Below are 23605 nucleotides of genomic sequence, written 5' to 3'. Positions count from 1 at the left end.
TATGGTCCAAGGAGTAGATAACTTCCAACCTTTCCTGAGTGTATAAAATCCAACCCATCTAATATATTAGCTCATCACAAGGTTCCTCTCATGTAAAAATCAATAACAATCAGTCATTAAATGGACCACACTTGCATTTTTCTGCTTATCAGTGGCTGGAAATTGTTTTTACAGTGCCTGCCACTTGATGAGTAGATAGGGCTGAGTTTCCCAATTGCAGGGCCTTCATGGCCAAGCTATTGGAAGGGTTGGATTTCACATACACTTAATATCATGAAAGTCATCATTCGGACTCCAATGGGAGAGCTCCGTCTAAAACCAAAGTGGCATCAGACTAGGTAGGGCTTTGTTGGCCCACCATGATGTATGGGCTTCACCCACGCTGTTCATCCATTTTTTCATATCATTTGAGGTCATGAAACAAAAAATAAGGTAGATACAAAACTCCAGTGCACCATACAGTTGGGATTGAACTCCCATCATTAAAAATTTCTTAGGCACTGACATTTGAGGCTTACTTCACCCATGTCCATGTTACCTCATGAACAGATTGGATGGCAAATAAATATCACATTGATCGTTGGGAAGGTTTTTACCGTGGGTATCACTATCACGACCTTTGCTTTGTGGTCCACTTGAGCGTTTGATGCCTATTACTCTAAAATGGGAATGGGTTAGGTGAGACCCGGATCCACCTGACTCGTGGCCCATTGTGGTGTAGTTGACTACAACCCTTGACTGTGGGGCCACCTTGATGTATTAGACTACATGGCTGTCCATTCTTATTTAAAGATCATTTTAGGGCATGATCCAAAAGATAAAGAAGTTCTAAATCCCAAATGAACTATAGTGCAGAAAATTGTGGTGATTGACCATTAAAAACTTTTCGTGAGCGCAAAAGCTGAATCAAGATGATATTTGTATGGTCTCTCTGTGTAGGTGTTTGTGACCTTGTCAACAGGTTGGATGGAAAATACACGTTCTTTGAAATCCATAAGGTTTTTAATGGTGGGGATTTAATAACAACTGTTTACTGTGGTGTGGTCCACTGAAGATTTTAGTTACCATGATTTTTAGAATCATGCCCTAAAATGAGCTTTCAAAATGGTTGGACGGTGGCCCCACTCTTCGGTGTATCCGGGTCTCAACAAATCCGCTCTCCTGTTTGGGTCGATTTTCATCTTGGCGGGGACAGAACGCAATCCGCTTACGTTTAAGACCCCTTGTTCCGACTGGTTTCCTTCTGTTTCTTCTGTTTCTTCTTTTTCTCTGTTATCAAAGAAGAAGAAGAAGAAGAAGAAGAAGGAAAACCCCAATCATTGATGGAATCGTCTTCTAATTCATATTATTGGGATTATATCTGCCTCATTTTCCTCCGTCCCTTTCTCGCTTTTCTCTTCGTCCTGTCTTTGATTTTTCTCGGTACTCTCTCTCTCTCTCTCTCTCTCTCTCTCCTTTCTTCCTTTCTTTGTTCTTGTTTTGATTATGATTTCTTTTCTATTTGGGAGCTGATATTTACACCCACCCTTTTCATAGACGCCCCTTTTCTCTACTTTTGGTGATTCAATTGGACGAAGTTGCACTATTTGTATTTTCACAAAGTGTGGAGAATTAGGGCGTTTCTCTCGAAGGGGTGGGTGTAGATGACAGTTCTCCCCTTTTGATTGAGATAACAGGTTGGTTTTCGGCATGGAAGCTTGTACTGGTTCACGTTCCTCTTGTGCAAGAGATTTTCGGACTCCGGAAGAAGCCCACGAAGCCCAAGCGCCCAACTCTCCGTCTCACTCGCTTCTACAAGACTCAGAATTCGGATTCTGGGTAATTCTATTCTCTTGATTTTTGATGTTGGGTCCTCCCCACTTTATTCAATTCAATGCCATTTTCATTTACAAACTAAAATATCTGATAATTAGCCTTTAGGGAAGGAAGATTTATATAATGCGGGCCTTTGTTTCGGTTATCAAAACCATCAATCTCATCGGACAAAGGGTTTGGGATTGTCATCCAAATAGTGGGTGTAATAATTGTGTGATACCATCCAAAGGACCATTCATTTTGGGACTTGAAAAGAAAAGAAAAGAAAAAATTAGGCCGATGGTCATTGCGGCTCATATAGAACTTTGCGACTAACCATCATGGTTTGAAATAGTGGTTTAAGAGTGTGACTCGGTTGTAGAGCTGAACTGGTATGACTTGCTCCGAATTGTTCGGGTCTCATTCAAAAGACCTAAGGGACCAATGGTGGTTGGTGCTCATTCAAAAATATGCTGCAGGCCATTACAAGTTTAAAATAGCAATTTAAGAGTTTTGAGTTTTCTAGAGTCCTGAACCGTTTGGTTCCGTTTTGGTTGTTCCGGTCTTCACTGAAACTGATGTCACTTGGATGAAATCAAGTCATATAAGATGATATTTGAATCATGCTCAGCATGGACCATTAAATGACAGTTCCAGTTAAAACGATGTGGATTGAACTGTTGAATGTTCTCAGGCCCAAGCACTCATTGACACTCATTGTTTGAGCCTTTGAGACAATAATGATTTAGGATGATGGAAAGAGAATAAGAACGGGAGAGGAAATGGACTTTTGTGAGAACCACACAACTCAATTAGGCTATTTTTTGGTTTTTCCTTTGCAAGAGAATATTTTCTCAAAAATTTCACATATTTTACTCCAATCTATATTCATCATTGCTATCTCATAATATGGCCTTGTAGGTCTTTATATATGCATAAATACAAAAGATAAATATCTAAAGAGATCTTTTGAATCTATACTTCACTAATTTTAGAAATAAATCATATCTTAAATATCAATACCTAAGTTTCAAATCTGAGAAGGGAAACGACAACTAATAAAAAGATTCTATGTTTAAAAGATCTTAATAAAATAATAAAAAAACTATTAATGACTTAATGGCACATAAAATCCAACTAAAGATTCTCTGAGGCGCAAATCTTCCAAAATATCCTGAGTTTGGGATGTTTAAATCCAGCCCCAAGATCAAAGCAGGACCATCTGACGGCGATTGATGGCCCAGATGCATTAATTCCCTCCTGGCTTTGAAAAGGCTCATCCTCAAGTTGATAGCCAGTAGCAATCCATCGGATCAATCCGACTTTATAAAGTGTCTTCGTTGGCTTCGCCAACATTGATGGTGAATGCCTATGTGTCAGATTGGCCCCAAGTGCATCAGATGGTGTTGTAGATCACACCATATTTTCTTTTATCTCTGTACTCCTCACAATCTGGGTGTTGGATTCCACTTCTGCAGTAACAGATTTGTGAGTCTATCAACTCCTTGTTGATGTAGTTTTGTCCTCGCCATTGTTGTCCTCTGATTCATGCTCTCCAGTCGGTGTTGCGATGTGACCAATGTGTCCATCTCAATTTTGACATACACCATAGAATGCGCTAGTTTGACTGTTGATTTGCTCATCTTTTCCTCTACCAATCTAACAGTTGATTCGTTATATCTTCCGTCAACTAATCCATTCATTGATTCATTGATAGATTATCTATTGATTCACTAACAGATTCTTCATGTGTGTCATCCGTCAAATCCTCAAACGTTACTAGTAAATCTTGGATTTGCTCTTTGAAATTCGCATATTCTTCATAAAATTTAGGCATCTCAAGTTTCCAATGTAAGTGTAGTCATGATCCTCCAATCGGTTGTCTCTTTAGCAACGAGGACGATCAAACGGAACACTGTCAGAACCGCTAAGTGCTAACATCAGATTCTAAGATGCTGCTACCTTCTTGCACATGAGGAGCACTCTGATGTTGTGTCGACATTGTAAAAATATCTAAACATTAAACAATGGAAAATCTCATGGAGCATTCTCTCAAAAGGATCATAACTTCGTACTATTCACTCCAAGTCATTCCTCTCGTTGCCCGTCATTGATCTCATACAAGTCCATGGATGAACTTGCTCTAATGCCAATTTGATGTAGGATGATGAAAAGAAAATATGAAGAGGCGACACAATTTTTGTTCCAGAATATATTCATAAAAGTCAAAGTTCCTTAAATACCTCTGCCTTCTTTAAAACATCATGAACAATTCTTCTAGGTTGAGCACCATTTTCAAGGAAATATAGAATAACGGGAACATTTGAATAAGTTTGGTTCTTTATTGGATTGTAAAAACCCACTTTATGAATATCTCTTCCTTCTCTTTGGGATTGAACATTAATTGCAACGATTTGATAGATGGCTCATTTGGATGGATATAGATTAACAATGCCTTCCTCATACATATGGCCTTAGTGGTCTTTGTGCATGCATAAATGCAAAAGATAAAGATCCAAAGAGATCATTCAAATCTAGACTTCCTGTATTTAGATTAAAATCATGTCCTAAAGATTGACAACAACTCAATTTCAAATCCGGAAAGGGAAATAACAACTACTAAAAAGATTCGAAATCTTAAAAGATTTTCCCAAAATAGAAAACTAGTGATGACTTACTGATATATAAGATCATATTAAAGATTTCTGATGGGGACATCAGAGGATCTAATCGAGTGTACCAGAGACGGAGGCGATCACCCATATCACTGCAGCTTTCTTTGTGGATGGGTGACGAGTTCCAGCCTGCCGGGCCATTTTGAAAACCCCACATGCATTAGGCGTGCATCGGGAAAACCCCACTTTGGGATGATGCATGTGGGTTGCTTAAGAGGCCATTTTAGTCATCATATTTTTATTTCGTGTTGATCTGACTGTTGGATCTTATCGATTAGGCCGTCGGGCCACCAGATCTTTTAGATTTGGGGCCCTTGGACTCTGATATTGTTTTCTTTATATATATATTTGTTATTTTTGGGATTTATTTAATGGTTGAGATTGATAATATGTGCTTTAGTTTCTTATTTTATATGATGGGCTATATTACTTAAGTGAGTGACATAATTGTAAATAGTTTAAAATTTTATTATAGAAGCATAGGGAGGGGTGAGTGTCCAAACCTAGTGGAGTTATTGGGAAGAAAAAAAAAGAGAAGTTTTTTTGTGTGAAGGAATTTTCCTCCTCATGTTTTAGGGTTTGCGAGAAACCCTTTATTCTAATTGAATTGTGGAAGGGTAGATGATTGTTTGGTGGTGGATTTCCCAAGGTACATCTTCCCTCATTTTCTTCTCCAAAAAGGTATTTTTCTTCTTTTCTTGTCTTCCTTGTCCCTTATAACCTTCTCAACCCATTAAAACCCTACCCAATCCCCCATCTTTCTTTCCTTTTACCCAGCCATGTGTGAACCCGCATGTGCACTCGCACGCACACACGTGCGTCCATACGGGCAACCATGTGTGGGTCCCTGTTTGGTGTTTTTCCTCTTTGATTTCTCTCCAAACCTCCCTAATCTCTAGATCATTTGAATTCCTAAAAACCCCATTTCTAAAATCTCCATCAATGAATCCAAAACCCTAATGAAATATGTTTTTTTTTTTTGTGAAACTTTCCCCAAATCAGAATTTTGATTGCATCATCATCTATTCCCGTGGTTTTTGCACTACCCACGCTAGATTGGAAGTCCCTACTTCCAAGTGGGCCATTCTTGAATTATTTTATATTTTTGTGCACCGCGTATGTGATAACCTATGACTTTCGTGTTATAAATATGGACTTCCAAATCTATTATGTAGATATGTTTGATTTTATATGTTGATTGCTGAAATTAATGTGTAAATTGATCTCTCATCTTGCATCCTAGCATAGTTCCATCATCCTACCTCAAATTTAATATCAGAACTTAGGTTTAGCATAGGGTAGGTGTTCGACAAAATTCCTATACCCATAGTAGAGCATATAGGTCGCATGTAGCTTGCTGAATTTTCTGCTTGGGTATTTTCAAAGTCCTATCTTGTTGAATTTTTCATATTTAATGACTTTAAGGCGCCTAGTTGCTGAATTTTTAGTTTTAATCTTATTTGAATCATTCTAGGGCTGTACATAGGGTTTAAGGTACTAAGGTTCATCATGCATCGAATACATGTGCATCATATAACATCACATTGAGCATTGTCAAATCTGATTTTTGCACTGCATTCATCATATAATATATATTTAGTTAGGTTGTCTCTCAGTAGGGTCGTTTAGTGTATGCAACCGCGAACATGTCGTGGTTTTGGTCTATTCCCTACCATGAACCCAAATCAGATTACCAAGGCTCTTGAAATGATTAACCGCCGTTTGACCGCCATTGATATGCACAATAAGACTACTGTATCACAATTGACTGCCAGCAACTAGCGTATCATGCGGTTAGAGGCTACCTCTCATGATGCCCCCGTCACTGGGGAAGACCACCAGTCTCAGGCAGGAGAGCCAACGTATGAGGACCTAATTGAGCAGGGTCCAGTCTCAGGCAGGAGACCTAGGAGAGCCAAGGTCTAGTTTTTACTGGGTCCTCATCTGTTGACTCTCCTGCTTGAGATTGGTGGTCTTCCTTGGTGACGGGGGTACCGTGAGAGGTAGCCTCTAGTCGCGTGATACGTTGGTTGCTGGCAGTCAATTGCGCGTCAGTGGTCCTATCGTGCCTCTCAATGGCCGTTAAAGGGCGTAATGCAGGGGCATTTTCACACCGGGCTCGAGTGGGGTCACTTGTGGGATGCAGGGGCACACTCGGGGTGGGTGCGGCCCACGGAGGAGGTCTCGTGTTCGAGACTCCTCACCAGGGGTGATTAATGTGCATTTCACACCAGGCTCGAGTGAGGTAGCCCGTGGGATGCGGGGACACACTCGGGGTGGGTGGCCCATGTGATTTGGGGCCCACGAAGGGAGTTCGGCCGAGGTCCTAACTCATGCGATGTGGGGCTTGGGCTATGAGATAAAGGGATTAATTCGCCATACTCTAACAATTCGAGCCTTTTAAAGCAAGTGGTTAATTGTCCTGCATCATGACGATTAATCTTTTCGAGAGTCTCGACAATCTGATCCGGGTTCATGGTGGGGAATAGAACAAAAGCATGACTTGTTCGCATTTGCATACACTAAACGACCCCAATGAGAGACAACTTAGCTGTATGTGTATTATATGATGAATGTGGTGCAAAAATCAGATTTGATGACACTTAGGGTGATACTATATGATGCACACGTATTTTATGTATGATAACCTTTAGTACCATAAACCTTATGGACAACCCTAAAATGATTTTAATAAGGCTAAAATTGAAAATTCAGCACCTAGGTGTCTTAAAGTCACTAAATCTGAAAATTCTAACAATATATGACTTTAAAAATATCATAGCAGAAAATTTAGCAAGCTATATGTGATTTATATGCTATACCATGGGTATATGAATTTTGTCGAACACCTACCCTACGTTAGACCTAGGCTCTGATACCAAATTTGATATTGGATGATGGAAACTATCTTAGGATTCAAGATGAGAGATCAATTACACATTAATTTCAGCAATCAACATGTAAGATCAAACATATCCACATAATAGATTCGAAAATTCAGATTTATAACACGAAGGTCTGAGGTTAACACATAGGCGTTACACGTAAATATAAAATAATTCAAGAGTGGCCCGCTTGGAAGTAGGGACTTCCAATCTAGTGTGGGTAGTGCAACAACCACGTAAATAGATAATGACACAAATAAAATTCTGATTTGGTAAAGGTTTTACAAAAAAAATCAGATTTTGTTAAGGTTTTAGGTTCATGAATTGAGATTTGGGAATCGGGGTTTTAGGGATTTAAATGATAGATATATGAGATAGGGTTGGAAGGAGATCAATGATGGAAAAGAAATGAAACGGGGCCCACACTTGAAGGTCCATTCGGACGCAGGTGCGTACATGCGTACATGCGGGTGGGTCCACACGCGGATGGGTATGGAGAAAGAAGAAAGAAGGATGGATTGGGTTCGGGTTTTGACAGATTTAGGAAGGCTGTAAGGGAAGGAAAATGAGGAAGAAAATAGAAGTAGAAGAATACCTTGCTGGAGAAGAGAAAGAGAATGCACCTTGAGGAATCTATCACCAAACAAGCCTTTACATTCCACAATTTAATTGGAAGGGAGAGTTTTTTAGAAACTCTAAAAAACAAGGAGGAAAATTCATTCACACAAGAGAGCTTCTCTTTGTTTTTATTTCCTTCTCAATTTCTCCACTAGTGTTGGATGTCCACCCACCCATGCTTTTATAATGAAATTTCAAAATAATTACAACCTTGCCATTCACTTAAGTAATATGGCCATCATCCAAAATAAGGAAACTAAAACACTTATTATAAATCTCAACCATAAAATAAATCTTAAAAATAATAAAAACATAAAGGAAGCAAAATCAAAGTCCTAGGGCCCAGATTTGGAAAATTTGGTGACTCGATGGCCTGATCGACAAGATGCAACGATTGGATCGATACATAATAAAAAACCTGTGACTAAAATGATCTCTTAAGCAACCCACATGCATCATCCCAAAGTGGGGTCTTCCTGATGCATTCCCAATGCATGCGGGGTCTTCAAAATGGCTTTGCGGGCCCTATCTGTAACTCGTTTCCCATCCACAGAGAACTGTGCTGATGTAGGTGGTCACCTCCGTCTTTGGTACAACCGAGTAGGTCTTCTGATGTCCCCATTATAAAGGGAAGAAGAGAAGAAGACCTAAAAGGGTCTTGGCTAGAGTGGTAAGAACAGAGGGACATAGAGGCTTTTCAACTTAATAAGGTTAGATCCTTGGGAATTTTGGTAAAACCAGATTGATAATGCCCACCTCAAGTAGTTGGGAGCTGGGACAAGGCTGTGATGATAGTTGCTGATTATGATGTTCCCATAAAAATGTAGTTATGGGTTTACTTTTTTTTTTTTTGTCTTTCTTTCTTTCTTTAGACAAATGATCCATTTGAGAGTTGATGGTGAGAGGTTTCTTTCAGTTTTGGGTGTGTAAAACAGTTGGACTCAATAGGGTTTGGCTAAGAGAAGAGTCCTAGACTATAGACGAAGAATCTGTATGCATGCATGTTCACCAGATTCTTCCAACATGCAACGTCTCCTATAGCACACTTACATATTATATCATGGAATTGTAAAATATCTACTGAACAACATTTCTGTCACTTTTGCAAACAATACTATTTTCTATAGGTGTGATACTTTCTAAGTATATAATGCAAAGACAGTTTTATTAGGTGAGTGTGGAGTTCTGATGAGCTGGAAAGATTTAGCAAATTCGTAGGTCATAAAAGATAGACATGCATACAAAGTCTAGAGACATTATTGTAAGAATCTAATGATTGGCATAAGTTTGAAACTCAATCTTGTAGGTTCTCCCTCAAACTAAATTTAACACCAAACAAATCCAAAGAGTACTTTTTATCTTCAAATGATCTGCTATAGAAAAATTCAGTTTGATGCAAGTTGATTGAGGCAACTTTTCAATCTTCATAATTTGAAACTATTGGGACTCTTTGGATTTCCACATGTTGTTGGAGTAGAGGATAAGAAGTAAACGAGTTCAATTGTGGAAGTTTCCACACTTTGCACTACTCACACTTCAGGGTGCATTTGGTGTGATTGAACTAAATTGCAATAATTTAGAAATTTAATATCAACATAAATGGCCAAAGTGGAGGTGACACTGATGTAGGAGAAGTGAGCCAAGCCCATATGTTCCACCCAAGAATCCAAACTGAAATTCACACCAAAAGCAGGTGTGAATTTTGGTAATTGGTGAAAACAGAAAAGAAAAATGACAATCTAGGTTTTGAAGTTGCCTGGAATTTGCAAAAATCTGGAACAAGATGTCATGCACTCGCTAATTACTTAGCCCTCTATCCCATGTGTCACTTGTGTAACACTACTCAACTCAGCTTACCACCAGCTTGCGCCATTAGACACCAAGAGCTAGTAAGGATGGAAGAGAACACGAGAGTGAATCTGTAAGCTATTATTGCACTATGGAGAGAAGATTGCAAATGTGAGAAGTGAGTCACAAATAAGGGGAGCTCACCAATATTAGGCCTAGGAGGACCATAGATGTGTGCATCAATGGCCATGATTATGCCATGTGGCCATCCATCCAACAGTGAAGAATACTGTAGAATCTTGTAGTCTCTGTGACACTCATGATGAGGACTGGAACTATTGGAAGCATTCTTTCGGTGGGGCTTTTTCCTCAAAGTCAACAATGCATAAGATTTCTTGTTTGTTTAGGAAGATAGTGCCATGTGCAAAGGTTTGGAAATCACCAGTCCTGCCTAGAATGCAATCCTTTACTTGGATCGCTACCACACCAAGACTCTCATAGTGGATAACTTTAAAAAGCATCAGACTCCCCTGCCCGACATGTGTCATGTGTTGTGAAAATGAAGAGATTGTTAACCGTCTTTTCCTTCAGTCAAAGGTGTCCGGGTTAGTTTGGAGTAATTTCTTTTGTAGATTTGGCATCAGTGGGTGCTCAGCAGTTCCTTGTCTAAACTGATTGGTGGGCGGTCTGATGGACCTTTTTAGGCCAGAAGATGCTCTCTTTGGAAGAGTTTCATATGGGTTCTTTGGATGGAAAGAAAAAGAAAAATTGTTGATAGCAAGTGCAGCTTTGTAGAAGCCATTGAGCGAAGTATTTTGTCGATGATCGCTTGGTGGATACTCTTTCTTCTTGAGTTCAGTTCAGGTGTCTATCTTCTGAGGATATGATGTATGTGGAAAGAGGCTGGTGGGGTGTTGGGTCTTTTTTTGTGTTTGTGTGTGTGTGTGTGTCGTGTCCAGCCAGTTTTTCTGTGATGAGAGGGTTACCCTCTGTTGGAACACCCTTTCCTTGCCATTTCTTTTGGTTAAATGAATTTTTCATCACAAAAAAAAGAAGAAGAACTATCTAGCTACAAAAATCCACTGGAGAGTTGCAGAACCTTCAAGATCTCTACAGTTCTCTATGACCACAAGACTCTGCCCTATTTTGGAAGTCTCTAAACACCTTGTACAAACCTCTTATACAACAGATGAGCCAAAAAAGGGGGCTAATTCCATGCGTTAGCCCCCCGGTTGTGACAAAAGCACCCCTATAGTTTAGGGAGGTTCTACTAAATGCATTCGCTGAATGAAAGTGTTCAAGGGGAGTCAGATTCCGTGTAGATGTGAATCATTATCATAGCTTGTCCCAACTATTTAAGTTTCTTCATAAATAATTAAAATAAGTTTCTTGGGATTAGAGAACATCACCATCACCATCACCATCACCATCATAGCCTCGTCCCAGCCATTTGGGGCCGGTTTACAGATCCTGTTACACCAATCACTCAGAACAGTATTCGTCATCATTGTATTTAGGCAAAAGTTCCACAGCTGCATGACTAGATGGCATCAAATTCTATTATACCTGGTCTGGGGATTTGCAATTGGCAGGTGAATCGACACACTTGATGCTAACATGACTGATTCAGGGCAGTGTTCGAAATATCGGTATCGCGTTACATATCGCACCCTTGGGATATGGGTACGTACCGGTTATCGCATGGGATATATCGGTTCTATTGTGTAATGTATCGCTGTTGTTGGAAACATGGGGAAACATTGGAAATTGGTCGATTTTTTCAATGAAATTTCAGTGATTGTTGAAAAAAATCAATACATACAAATTAAAACAATACAAAAAAACAAGTGTGCATAATAGGTTTTCTTTATATGGAGTTCTAATCTATGTGTTGTCTAACTGAATTGATACAAGTATATTCAAAGTTTGTTCATATAATTTATAAATGTAAGAAGACGTAGGGAAACACAAATAATACATTCAAAAGCAAAAGAAGAATCACTAAATCAGGTTACATACATGTTTGATTTTATGTTTGGACACAAAGATTGCAACCGATTTGCGAGAAATTGGAATTTTATTATTATTATAAATTTTCCACAACTTGGTCATTCTCCTCTAAATCTCGAAATTGAAGCTCCCAATCCATGATTTTTCATGCAAAACATGAAAAAACATGGATTTGTAACAATTTGACACTGATTTAACATGATTTACAGAAAAAAATGATTGGAAAAAAAATGCTCACTGAATTGAACATGTGGGATATATCCCACTATTTGTGTATTTCGTATCACACAGGTGGGATACAAGAAATATCGTGGGATATATCGGCCGATATCGTCGATATTTAAAACACTGATGCAGGGTGAATTTGTTGCGTTTTGAAAATGAAGATGGTCTTCATCTTAGAATCGATTTAATAAAGTCCCAGTTATTTAATCATCACCAGTCGTTGTTGTCATCATCATCATTATCGTCATTGCCTTGTCCCAGGCTCCCAGCTATTTCAGGTTGGCAAAGTCTCAGACAGATATGAGGAAGTGTCAGTGCCCACATTGTATCATTCGAGAATGATTACTGCAGCCCTAGAGAAATACCATCTTTCATTATCAAATAAAATTCAAATAATAGAAAATAATTTAGTATTTTAGTGTACCATGTCATTACATACAGCTAATTGATATTAGGAAGTGTCAGTGCCCACATCATATCATTCGAGAACGATAAATCCAACCATAGAGAAATACCATCTTTTGTTATCAAATGAACTTCAAATAATAGGAAATAATTTAGTATTTTCATGTACCATGTCGTTACATACAGCTGATGTGGCATTCTTTTTAGGCAATCATATCTCTCATACGTTTCTCAATGAAGCAAGAGTTGGATCCCTCTACTAACTATTTAAGGTTGGATTATGTTGCCAAATTAAAAGCAATGAGAGGATTATTCATCATCTTGTAAGCCTTATCCCAATTAATTGGGGTTGGCTACATGAATCCTTTTATGTCATTCCACTCTATCAAGATTCAAGGGCTAGAACTTCAGTGAGACCATAGGTCATCAAGTATTTTCTTACTACATCCATATCCTTTTGGGGGTTTCCCTTGCCCTTTTAGAGCCTTCAACATGTACCAACTCACTCCTAACTAGTGTTTGAAATATCGGTATCTTGTTACGTATCGCATCCTTGAGATACAAATACGTATCGGTTATCGCACATATATATTGTTTGAATCGGGTAATTTATTGTACATTTTGGGAAACATGGGGAAACATTGGGAGAATGGTTGAATTTTTCAATGAAAATTCAGTGATTGTTAGAAAAGACATTAATACATACTTTTAAATCATAACATCTCAAAAAAAAGTGCACATATTCAAATTGAATATGTGCACTGCGTTGTCTAACTGAACTAACGCAACTATATTCAAATTGCATGCATAGCATTTAGAGTATTTGTGATGATCATTTCATCAAACATTCTTAAATACTTCTAAATTAGTCTTAATTGATAGTGCGGGCTGAAGGGAAATTTCGGAAAAAAAATATTTTAATAATATTTTAATTACTTTTTAATTTAAAAATGAATTTTATTTTTTGAAAATTGACAAGGACTTACAAATTAGTAGATTAGCCCTCATACATGCTTGGTTTCATGTTTGGAGTGCAACATTGCAAGCAATTTTGGAGAAATTGGGGAAAATTTGAATTTTCCTCAATTTTTCTCAAATTGGACCACCAACACTCAAATTTTGAAATTAGAATGTATGTGATGATCATTTCATCGAATACTCGTAAATTCTTTGAAATTAGTTTCAATTGACAGTTGGTTGAAGGAAATTTTTTTTAAAAAATGGAGAACATGAAGAACCAATATATATCAAAATCAAAGCTCCAATTCTATGATTTTTCATGCAAAACATGAAGAACCAATGGATTTATATGACCTTCAACGATCATTCGATCATTCAGGATCTTTCAATATATGTGCTTCAGAAGAGGGAGGCTGAAATCGAAAGGCTCCAAGTAGACCTTCAACGGCTGGATGCCGAAGCTGAATTGGGTACGCTGACGAAAGAAATGATGCATAGGCGCATATCGATCATTCAGGATCTTTCAATCATGGCTCAGGAAGAGGAAGCCTCCTGGAAGATTAAATCCAGAGCTAAATGGATCGCGGAGGGGGACAAAAACACCAAGTTTTTTCATACTATGGCTAATATGCAGTCTCGATCTAAGGCGATTCTCAGTATCATTGATAAAGGAAGAAGAGTTGAGGATAAAAATGAGATTGCTGCTTTGGGGACAACTCATTTCAAAAATCTCCTCTCCTCTGCTAACTGGATAAGACCGAAGCTAGACAATATCGCTTTCAGTTGTTTGCAGGCGGCAGAAGCGGATCAATTGGAATCCCCCTTTTCGGAAGATGAGGCCAAGGCGGCAGTTCAGGCTTTGGGTGCTGATAAGTCTCTTGGACCAGATGGTTTTCCAATTAGCTTCTATCAGAACTTCTGGGAAACGGTTCGGGTCGATTTCTCTCTTTTCTTCAGGAATTTTACGATAGAAGCAGATTATCAAAGGGCCTAGGCGTAACCTTCATATCTCTCATTCCTAAGATTCCGGGGGCAGCTTCGTTCGTTGATTTTAGGCCCATTAGTTTAATTGGGAGCCCTTATAAAATTCTAGCAAAAGTTCTATCTTCTCTTCTCTCCAAGATTATCGGGGTCCTTATTTCTACCAATCAAAACGCTTTTATCAAAGGTAGACAGATTATGGACGGAGCTCTAATTGCTAACGAAGTTCTTCATTCCTGTTATACGTCCAATGTTGAAGTTGTGTTATGCAAATTGGACATTGCTAAGGCTTATGATCATGTCGAATGGGATTTTCTCCTCTATATGCTAACTCGGATGAGATTCGGTCCGAAACGGAGAAGGTGGATCGCTGAGTGTATTACCTCCGCTCATTTTTCGGTCATTCTCAATGGCTCTCCCTCAGGTTTTTTTAAAAGCTCGAGGGGTCTCCGGCAAGGAGATCCTCTTTCCCCCTACCTCTTCCTAATCGTGGCAGAAGCGCTATCCCAAATGCTGAAGAAAGGGCAAGATCAAGGTCTTCTTCGTGGCATCTCTTTGCCAGGTTTGGCGGCCCCTCTCACGCATATCCAATTTGCCGATGACACCCTTATTTTCTCAGAGGCTTTGAAAGTCAAAATGGAACACCTTCTTATTGCTCTCCGCTGCTTTGAAGCAGTCTCGGGTCTTAGGATCAATCTCAGCAAGTCTAAACTTATTGGAGTTAATGTCTCGCAGCATTCCTTACAGATCTTTGCGGATACGCTTGGTTGCAGTGTTGGGTCCTTTCCTACTTATTTTGTAGGCTTACCCCTATGTATCGGTCCCCTGTCGAAACATATGTGAGACGGGGTAATCTCAAAATTCCAAAAGTATCTTGCTTCTTGGAAAAGTAGATACTTGTCTCTTGGTGGGAGGCTGACCTTGATTAAAGCCGCTTTGTCTAGTCTCCCCTTGTACCTCATGTCACTGTTCGTCTGTCCGGGATCAGTTCTTAAGAGTATTGACAAAATCAGAAAGGATTTTTTATGGTGCGGTAAGGGGAATCAGAAAAAGTTCCATCTGCTCGAATGGAAAGAGGTGTGTCAAGTGTTTAGAAAGGGGGGTGCTAATGTTAAGAATCTGAAGCTTATGAATCAAGCGCTGTTGGGGAAATGGTCGTGGAGATTCGCTTCTGAAAAAGATGCTTTGTGGCGCTCTCTCGTTATGGGCAAATATGGGGTGGTTCAAGGAGGTTGGTGGCCTAAATCTTCCTCATACTACAAGGCATCGTTTATATGGAGGGGTATCTTAAAAGCAAAAGAACCTGTCTGTTCCAATACTCATTTTCAGTTAGGAGATGGAGCCTCAATATGATTTTGGGAAGACACTTGGCATGGTGATAAAGCTTTCAAAATCCTATTCCCTCTCATCTATAGGCTGGCCCCGAATAGGAACATCTACATTAATAGATGCTGCTACTTTACCACAGATATGCCTGTGTGGGACATCCGATGCTTGAGAAATCTATCTCAAACCGAAGCAGATGAATATTTGGAGTTACAGAGATGCATCTCTGTTTTAAGTCCTCTCTGTTCTTAGCCTGATGGTATCACTTGGCCTTTGGAGAAAACTTCCTTTTCTGTTAAATCCCTCTATGCTGCTCTCGACTCTCAAGCGCAAATCAGAAGTGACATCTCTCCTTTCCTTTGGAAATATCAGGCTCCTCCGAAGTACCTCTGTTTCGGGTGGTTGGCAAGTCGAAATAGAATCTTAACCATAGATAATCTGATGAAGAGAGGCATGCAACTCGTAAATATTTGTTTTTGCTGCATGCGCCAAGCCGAATCAGTTAATCATCTTCTTATCCAATGCCCCTTCATCACCTCTATTCTCAATGATTTCTGTCAGCAATTTTCGGTTTCTTGGTGTGCTTCTGATTCAGTGGAGAAGTTGCTGGCTGACTGGCATGGTTTCAGGTTTGGAAAATCCTTGTCTATAATCTGGCGCATGGCTATCCTTGCCATATGGTGGGCTGTCTGGGAGGAAAGGAATGAAAAGTGTTTCAATGATCGATCGGCTTCAGCTAGGGCTGTAGGGGCTAAGGCCAAAAATTGGGTGATTGAATGGGCTATCAATGTAAAAGCTTTAAAAGGGTTTGATCTGTCGTTTTTGGGGGTTTAGTTGCTCGCTGCCTCCTCAGCAGCCTGCTCCCTTTTCTCTGTTTCTTTCTTTCTTGTTTTCTTTCTTTCCTTTTCTAATAAATTTGCAGTCACTTTTTTTTTTTTTTTAAATTTTATTTAATTTTATTTTATTTTAAATTAAAAAAAAACCAATGGATTTATAACCATTTGACATTAATTTAACATAATTTTAACAAAAAAAAAAAGGGGATCGGAAATTGAAAATGCTCACCGGATTGAACATGCGGGATATATCGACACTTCCTGTGCGTTTCATATCGCATAGGTGTGATACAAGATTTATAGTGGGATATATAGGCCGATATCGTTGATATTTAAGACATTGCTCCTAACTGGAGCAATTCTTGGTATCCATTGCATATGACCAAACCATCTAATGTCTACTTTTGCTCATCTTATTACCTATTGATTTTTATTTTATTTATTTATTTATTATTATTATTATTTTTTTATATTTATATATATATATATTTTTTATTTTTAACATTGACAATATTAATAATGAAGGCCGAAGCCACAATTTACAAGCATACCAAACAAAGACATTTACAACTCCTGCCAACAATTTGGAAAATGAGCAACAACCTTTGATGTTATTGCCCATTCCATTACATGGAATTTAGCCCTTCTAAACGCCTCTATGACCTGCCCCTTATAATTCCTGAAACATTGATCTTTCCATTCAAACCATAGAGTCCATATTGGTGTTACTCCTAAGTTCCCTCAAATTCATCCATTATATCCTTCCTTGTTGCCACTCGTCCATCTTTACATTCTTATTTCAGCGACTTAGACAATGTAATGTGTGTGAGTGATCCAGGGTAGTGTTACCTGTAAAAATCAAATCCTATGAACATGTTGTTCCTTAACTGGCCAACATTCTATACCATAAAGCATGGCTGATCTTATAGCTATCCTATAAAATTTCCCTTTCAGTTTGAGCAGTACACGACGATCACATAAAATTCTGAAGGATTGAAATGTGATATTTTGGGGCTATTCATGAACGGATAGTGTTGCAGTTCTTCCAGTGTTCCATGGTTAATGGTGTGGTACACGAGGATCACATAAAATTTCCCATTCAGTTTGAGTAGTACACGACGATCACGTAAAACTCCGAAGGATTGAAATGTGATATTTTGGTGTTGTTCATGAACAGATCGCATTGCAGTTCTAGTGTTCCATCATGCCATGGTTTATGGTGTTTGGTTGCATCAAATATAATGAAATTTCGTGATATTTCATGATTAATCAAGTCTAACTTGGTGCAAAATATCATGAAATTTCATGACATTTCTTGCAACCAAACTCAGCCTTATGCATTAAAATTGAGAAAGCATTAATGATCAAGGTCCCAAAGCCAAAATTCATAACAAATATTACTGCCCATATCACCCTATGTGTGTTTTATCTCAGCCGTCCTTCCATTTCACCAGCTCATCTTAGTCTTGAGCCCAATAATAAGACATTCAAATCTCAAGTGGACCCCACTGTATGAGGCAGTGGAAAGATGGGGTTCACTTTAACGTTATATGCCATCCAACCGTGTGGGGCCCACAACACTGGATGAAAGGAAAACACAAATACCAACCTGGGTTCCAAGCTTATGTGGGTCCCACCGCATGAAAATAGTTGGGGTTTGAATCCACTGTTGTAACCTTTCCTAGGCACACTGTGGTGTCAAATTTGCCACCCAACCTGATGATAAGGCCACACAGACCTGGTTGAAGTGAAAACATGAATATTAGCTTGATTCAAGCTGGTGTGGGGTCCACCAGACCATGTAATGCAGGGACATTTTCACACTGGGCTCGAGTGGGGTGGCCTGTGGGATGCAGGGGCACACTTGGAGTGGGCAGCCCGTGTGAGGCAGGCCTCACCCGTGTGAATTAGGGAGGGGTTCGGCCGAGGTCCTAACCCATGGGATGTGGGGCTTGGGCTATGAGATAAAGGGATTGATTTGCCATGCCCTATTAGTTTGAGCTTTTAGAGGAAGTGGTTAATTGTCCTGCATCACCATGAGACCCACTGTAATGTATATTTACCATCCTACTGTTGATGAGGTCCGATCACTTTTTTTCCCAAATCACATCCTGGGAGTGTAGTCAGGGGCTCATGCTCCATTTTTGGGGCCCGCGCACTAGATGGTGTGTTCCATAATCCATATTCAAGTGTGCTCCTAAGGAAACATTAGACATGAAATATGCACAAATAGTATGTGCATACAAGATTGTTGTTCATATATACTTAGTTAGCATATTTGAGTTATGTGACATGTGCCAATATGGCGAACTAGTAGCCTCGCTCGAGTATTCTGGCGAAGACTCTGTAGTTTGTATGCACGCATACTATTTCTAATGAGCTTCTATAATTCTTTGGGATGGGGGTGGAGAACGTGGATTGTGGGATTTGGAGGACCGATCAATCTGCATTTTGGTGGAAGGATTTACGGGACAGATTGTCCAGTCTGCTAAACTGCTGCATCCCCAATCCCCAACTGGGATAAAAACATGTATTAAAAAATTTCAACCGCTTTGAACTTATCTGCAGCAGGTGGGTACATTCAAATGGCGCGTTTGTTCTTGCATATTTTATAGTGACAAAAGATGATCACTGCTTCAGGAAAGGATAACAAAAAATCAGAAGCTCAAAATAAAATAAAATAAAGAAAAGAAAAGAAAACTTGGCTCTTGGGAGTCAACTCTATCATATTCCTAGTGAATGAAACCCAGAAGGGTCAATGCTCCAGTGATTTTGCAAGACTTTCCTTTATCTACTTAAAAATATAAAAATTATTGAGTCAAGTTGTGATTTTCTTCTAGTCTATTCAACCCACTTCCAAGTTGAGCTTTTGGGTCTTTAAATGATTGGTGATATTTATTTTCGTTGACCATAATTGGTGGGTTGACGTGTCCAGTAAAAACAATTTGGGGGGAGAGGTGAACTCTTAGAAGACCGAACGTTGGCTCTTCCTCTACTTGCAGCGATGCAAGGTAAGTCCCTTTAAGAGAAGTCTGCATCATAATATGTATACATTTTGCCTTTCAGGGAAAAAAAAATGATTGCATTTTGTAAATAATTGAATATAGTTCTGCAATGGTGTTCACATAACACCATTTTTTTGTTTGTAATCCATTTTAGACCAATGGTTCTTGTTATGATTTGTGGGTGTGTGTGTGTGTGTGTGTAGTTCATGGTGTGCTACACAGACTAGTGTATGCACCTAATCTCCATGTTATAGTTGCACGAAGTGTGAGAGGATGCGGCATGGGATCTGGGTGTAGGAATGGTGAAGTGTCTCTTTTAAAATGTTCTAAATGGTGAAGAGATGGAGTGGAAGTGTGAATCTGAACCATGATTTATAGGAGTGGCACTTGGGTAGAATGTTTGTGCAAAAAAGTTCCACTTTACACATGGTCCCATGTACAGTGATCTGGACCATTCATCTGGTGGGTTCCATTGTTGATGGTACATGGCTAAAAGAAAACGCAATAACTGGATGATCCTAGTCGTCCCGGATGCATCCCACCATGCAATACCGGTGTCTTATTTTGCCAGCAATTGATTTGCATCCATTCCCTTGCCATGCAAACCTTTAGGATATTCAAAGAACTGTTGGACCAAGATGCATTTGGTTTTCTATTAGCAGCATTTTTTTTTTTTGGGCAGGGGCATTTACATGGTGGGACCCACTTGTTGTGGACAGCTCAGGATTGGAAAAATTTGAGTGTTTGGTTATGGAATTCCTACTTGAGTTAGGAATCATTCTTAATAGGGAAGACTTTAGGGTGAGAGGTTTTATAGGGAGAACACTGTGAGCTTTGTATGATCTTCTTACCACTTTCAGTTGCGAGTGCTTTAAAACCTGAACTGGAATCTGGCAGGATGCTTAGAGACATTGAATCACTGATCTACTGCTTAGGAAATAATGACCCTAATCACTTTAAAATAGGTGTGTTTTTTTGGAAAATTTTGTACCACAAGTGCCATTTTATGTATTTACTTTACTAGATGTCACAGGTAGGGGTGCAACTCAGGCATGTTGGGTCGTGTTAAAGGTCAGCACAAGCCCAACCCAATCTCGTGAGGAGGTGGCCCAAGGGCGAACCCAACCCACCCAATTTTGATTGGGCTGGGTTAACATCTGCAACTAGTGTATTAAGAATACGGTCAAATAACATCATTAAAGTAACACCTGTACTACCAAAATAATGCTAGCAAAGTTTATGACCACCATTCATAAACAAATAAAATTAAAGAAATAGATAAAGAAATGCTCAACATAGGCCCCCCAAGTGAGTATTGATAGTGAATTTCATGGCAGGGATGGTTCTAATCATAAACCCTATTTTTCATGCAGGCTATGATTTTATGCCTATAACTCATATGCATATGTATTGCATGGAAGGTTGGTTTGGGTAGGCTGAGTTTGCTGAGGTTTGAGCTAAAACTCAAGCTAACCTGAACCTGGGTTTGGTAAAAGATTTTCTGCTTGAGCTCAGCCCAACCCAACCAACCTAAAAGTCTGGTTACGCCTGTTGGGTTTGGGTTGAGCCCAACCCAAGTTGTAGTCCTAGTCGTGTGTCGGACCAGTTGGACCATTGGGGGCTGATCTTCTGACAAGAAAGAGATCCATGTCCAGTTCGGATTTTAAAATATTTGTCTTTTTACTTTGGGGATATTACATGACCGTTAGCTTGAGGTCCATGTCATCATCACATCGTCAAGATGACAGCCTTGTCCCACCTTATTTGTGATTGGCTGGAAGGCAAAAATATCAGCTTGGTCATAACTTCTGCGGCTCCCAAGAAGTTTTTAATGGTGGGTGTTCAATCCCCACTGTGTGGTCCACTTGAGCCTTGGATCTGCTTCATTTTTGGGCCCATATCCTAAGCTTGTGTGCCACGTACCACGGACCTTGGTGGCGTGTTGCCATCCCCAAGTTCAAGGGCCCCACCATGATGTATTTATTATATCCACTGTTCATCCATTTTGTGAGATCCTTTTAGAGCATGAGCCTAAAAATGATGCAGATCCATAGCTCAAGTGGACCCATTCCTTGTCAGCTCGTGTACTCGCCACACGTGCCAGCATGGCACATTGGTATGAGATCCTCTCCATCCATGAGTGGCCTACCACCGTGTCGATGCCGTGGCCCAAGACTCAGCTGGGTCCACCATTCAAGTATGCTAAGTTTACGAATAAAATGTACAGCTGATAAATGCTTAACCAAAGTTTTCCAACCCACTCAAAACTCCTAATCTAGTGGTCATCCGATTCTGTGGGCTAGATTTATTTGTTGTCCACAATATGTAGGCGTTTGGGCTCACCTGATGGATGGTTTGGATGTTGCACCTGACTGCTGTGCTGGCACGTGTGGCGTGCAAATGGTATGCCTTATGAACGCGCGCGTGGGCTTAGCTTTGATTCTATGGAAGAGTACCGTGTTCCATAAGCAGACCTAAGCATAACTCAAATTAAACCGTCCAAATTGTGGGCCTCAATTTAGATGGATAGAAAAAGAAAAAATTACACTGATTGGATTTCCTAACGTATCAATTTATGGACATTCATTGGACGGTTGAAATGAGAGATAGTCAATCGTCCGAATTAAATATTATTTGATTATGAGAAGGTCACCTAACTAATGCGTATTGCAATTTGCACTTAATACTACTGTCAACTTGAAGTGATCCGATGCTCTTCTACTGCTACAAGTTACGCTGCTCCTAGATGCTTTGGTATACTTCAGCAGCCCATTGGACTGATCAGGACCATCAATAGGTCTATTACGCCTTCCATGGGATACCACTTAAAAATCACAATGGTCCACCCATTATAACCATTTGAACAATAGCCTTTAAAATGAACGATTAAGATCATATGCGTAAAAGTAACTCTAATCAACAATCTGAACCATCTAATTACTGGGCCCAATCATGGGTTACTTATGAATACTTTTATCAGGTAATCCTAATGAATCCCACCGATGGTTGGAAAATGAAAGGCTATTAAAAAGAAGACCGGTTATAGATGTATTGGATCTTATTATCACCGTTAATTTTGCAATGGGAACCAAAAAAAATTATGCTGGACCTAATGGACGGTCAATACCGAGTCATTCACTTTTTAGGTGCTGAGGTAGTTCATACGAAAGTTTTAAGCCTACTTCACGACAACTGCGTATTTTTCTATGACTTTTTGCCAAGCAAATTGAGCCTAGTACGTTATGATAATATGTAAGGACCATCAATCTTGATAAGGACATGGCATGTAAACTTTACTGATGCTAAGGGAGTGGTTGGATCTCAAGTTATTTTAGATAAGCTACTTATGCCTTGTTACGTTATCTTGACTTCTACCTATTAAATTGAAGTTATTAAGTAATTTTAAGTAAAAGGGTTACATATAATTAATTATAAACTAAATTTAGTTATTTTTAATAAGTTACCTATTCACCATTGTAGTAGAAAAAGTAACTTATTTGGTGGTATTCAAATGGACTCTAAGAAAAAAAATTCAAAATAAAGCATGACATATGAAAATCTCAGGGAATGTCAACATCTAAATGAATGCGAGTAGTACACTTAAGCAGATGTGACATTGTAGAGTTGAAATTGGAGGCTTCTAAATTAATCACTAGAGACATGTATTGTTGGTTCACAAGAGTACTCTTTGACAAGTTGATTGGCTACAAAAGGCAGGTGCACTATTTGGTAAGGCATAAGAATTGACATGGCCTCCCACTCACATGAAGGAGAAGATTAAAAGAGAGTTTCTTTAGAAAAAGTCATAAAAGCACCATCAACAACTCATTTAGTTAGATGTGATTTTGCAATATATTGACTCTTGTTATCACTGTGAATTTTGCAATGGAAATTGAAAAAAATTATGCTGGACTTGATGGACAGTCAATACCGATCCATCCAAAATGTATTTGATGGGTATATCCATGATTTTTTTTTTTTTTTTTTTTTTTTAACACACGCTCCCGACATACACCCACGCATGCCGTAGTGGAATTTCACCACCTATGGGTTTTGAACCCAAGACCTTGTGTTGAAACTCCTCAAAGTCTGCCACT

The 23605-nt window shown here is 39.2% G+C and overlaps 1 protein-coding gene and 1 long non-coding RNA gene across 2 annotated transcripts; both read left to right on the top strand.

Moving 5' to 3' along the window:
- Positions 1-1168: 1168 nt before the first annotated feature.
- On the top strand, positions 1169-19679 carry LOC131237441 (uncharacterized). Its single transcript, XM_058235197.1, has 3 exons — positions 1169-1422; positions 1677-1818; positions 19439-19679. The coding sequence occupies exons 1-3, from the start codon at positions 1323-1325 to the stop codon at positions 19470-19472; spliced, it is 276 nt and encodes a 91-aa protein (XP_058091180.1). The 5' UTR covers positions 1169-1322; the 3' UTR covers positions 19473-19679.
- Positions 16656-16882, top strand: LOC131237442 (uncharacterized). Its single transcript, XR_009167241.1, has 2 exons — positions 16656-16766; positions 16799-16882. It is a non-coding gene; the product is annotated as an uncharacterized LOC131237442 (long non-coding RNA).
- Positions 19680-23605: the final 3926 nt, after the last annotated feature.

This window comes from Magnolia sinica, chromosome 2 (assembly GCF_029962835.1).
Source record: "Magnolia sinica isolate HGM2019 chromosome 2, MsV1, whole genome shotgun sequence".
NCBI classification, from domain to species: Eukaryota; Viridiplantae; Streptophyta; class Magnoliopsida; order Magnoliales; family Magnoliaceae; genus Magnolia; species Magnolia sinica.
The sequence above is the reverse complement of the archived record's forward strand: the minus strand, read 5'-3'. Positions and strand labels throughout refer to the sequence as shown.

What these genes read in the sequence shown, in the direction of transcription:
- LOC131237441 (XM_058235197.1), top strand. Translation starts at nt 1,323, where the DNA reads ATGGAATCGTCTTCTAATTCATATTATTGGGATTATATCTGCCTCATT. An exon ending in CCTGTCTTTGATTTTTCTCG is followed by an intron (nt 1,423 to 1,676) that starts GTACTCTCTCTC and finishes TTGAGATAACAG; the next exon opens with GTTGGTTTTCGGCATGGAAG. An exon ending in ACTCAGAATTCGGATTCTGG is followed by an intron (nt 1,819 to 19,438) that starts GTAATTCTATTC and finishes TGACGTGTCCAG; the next exon opens with TAAAAACAATTTGGGGGGAG.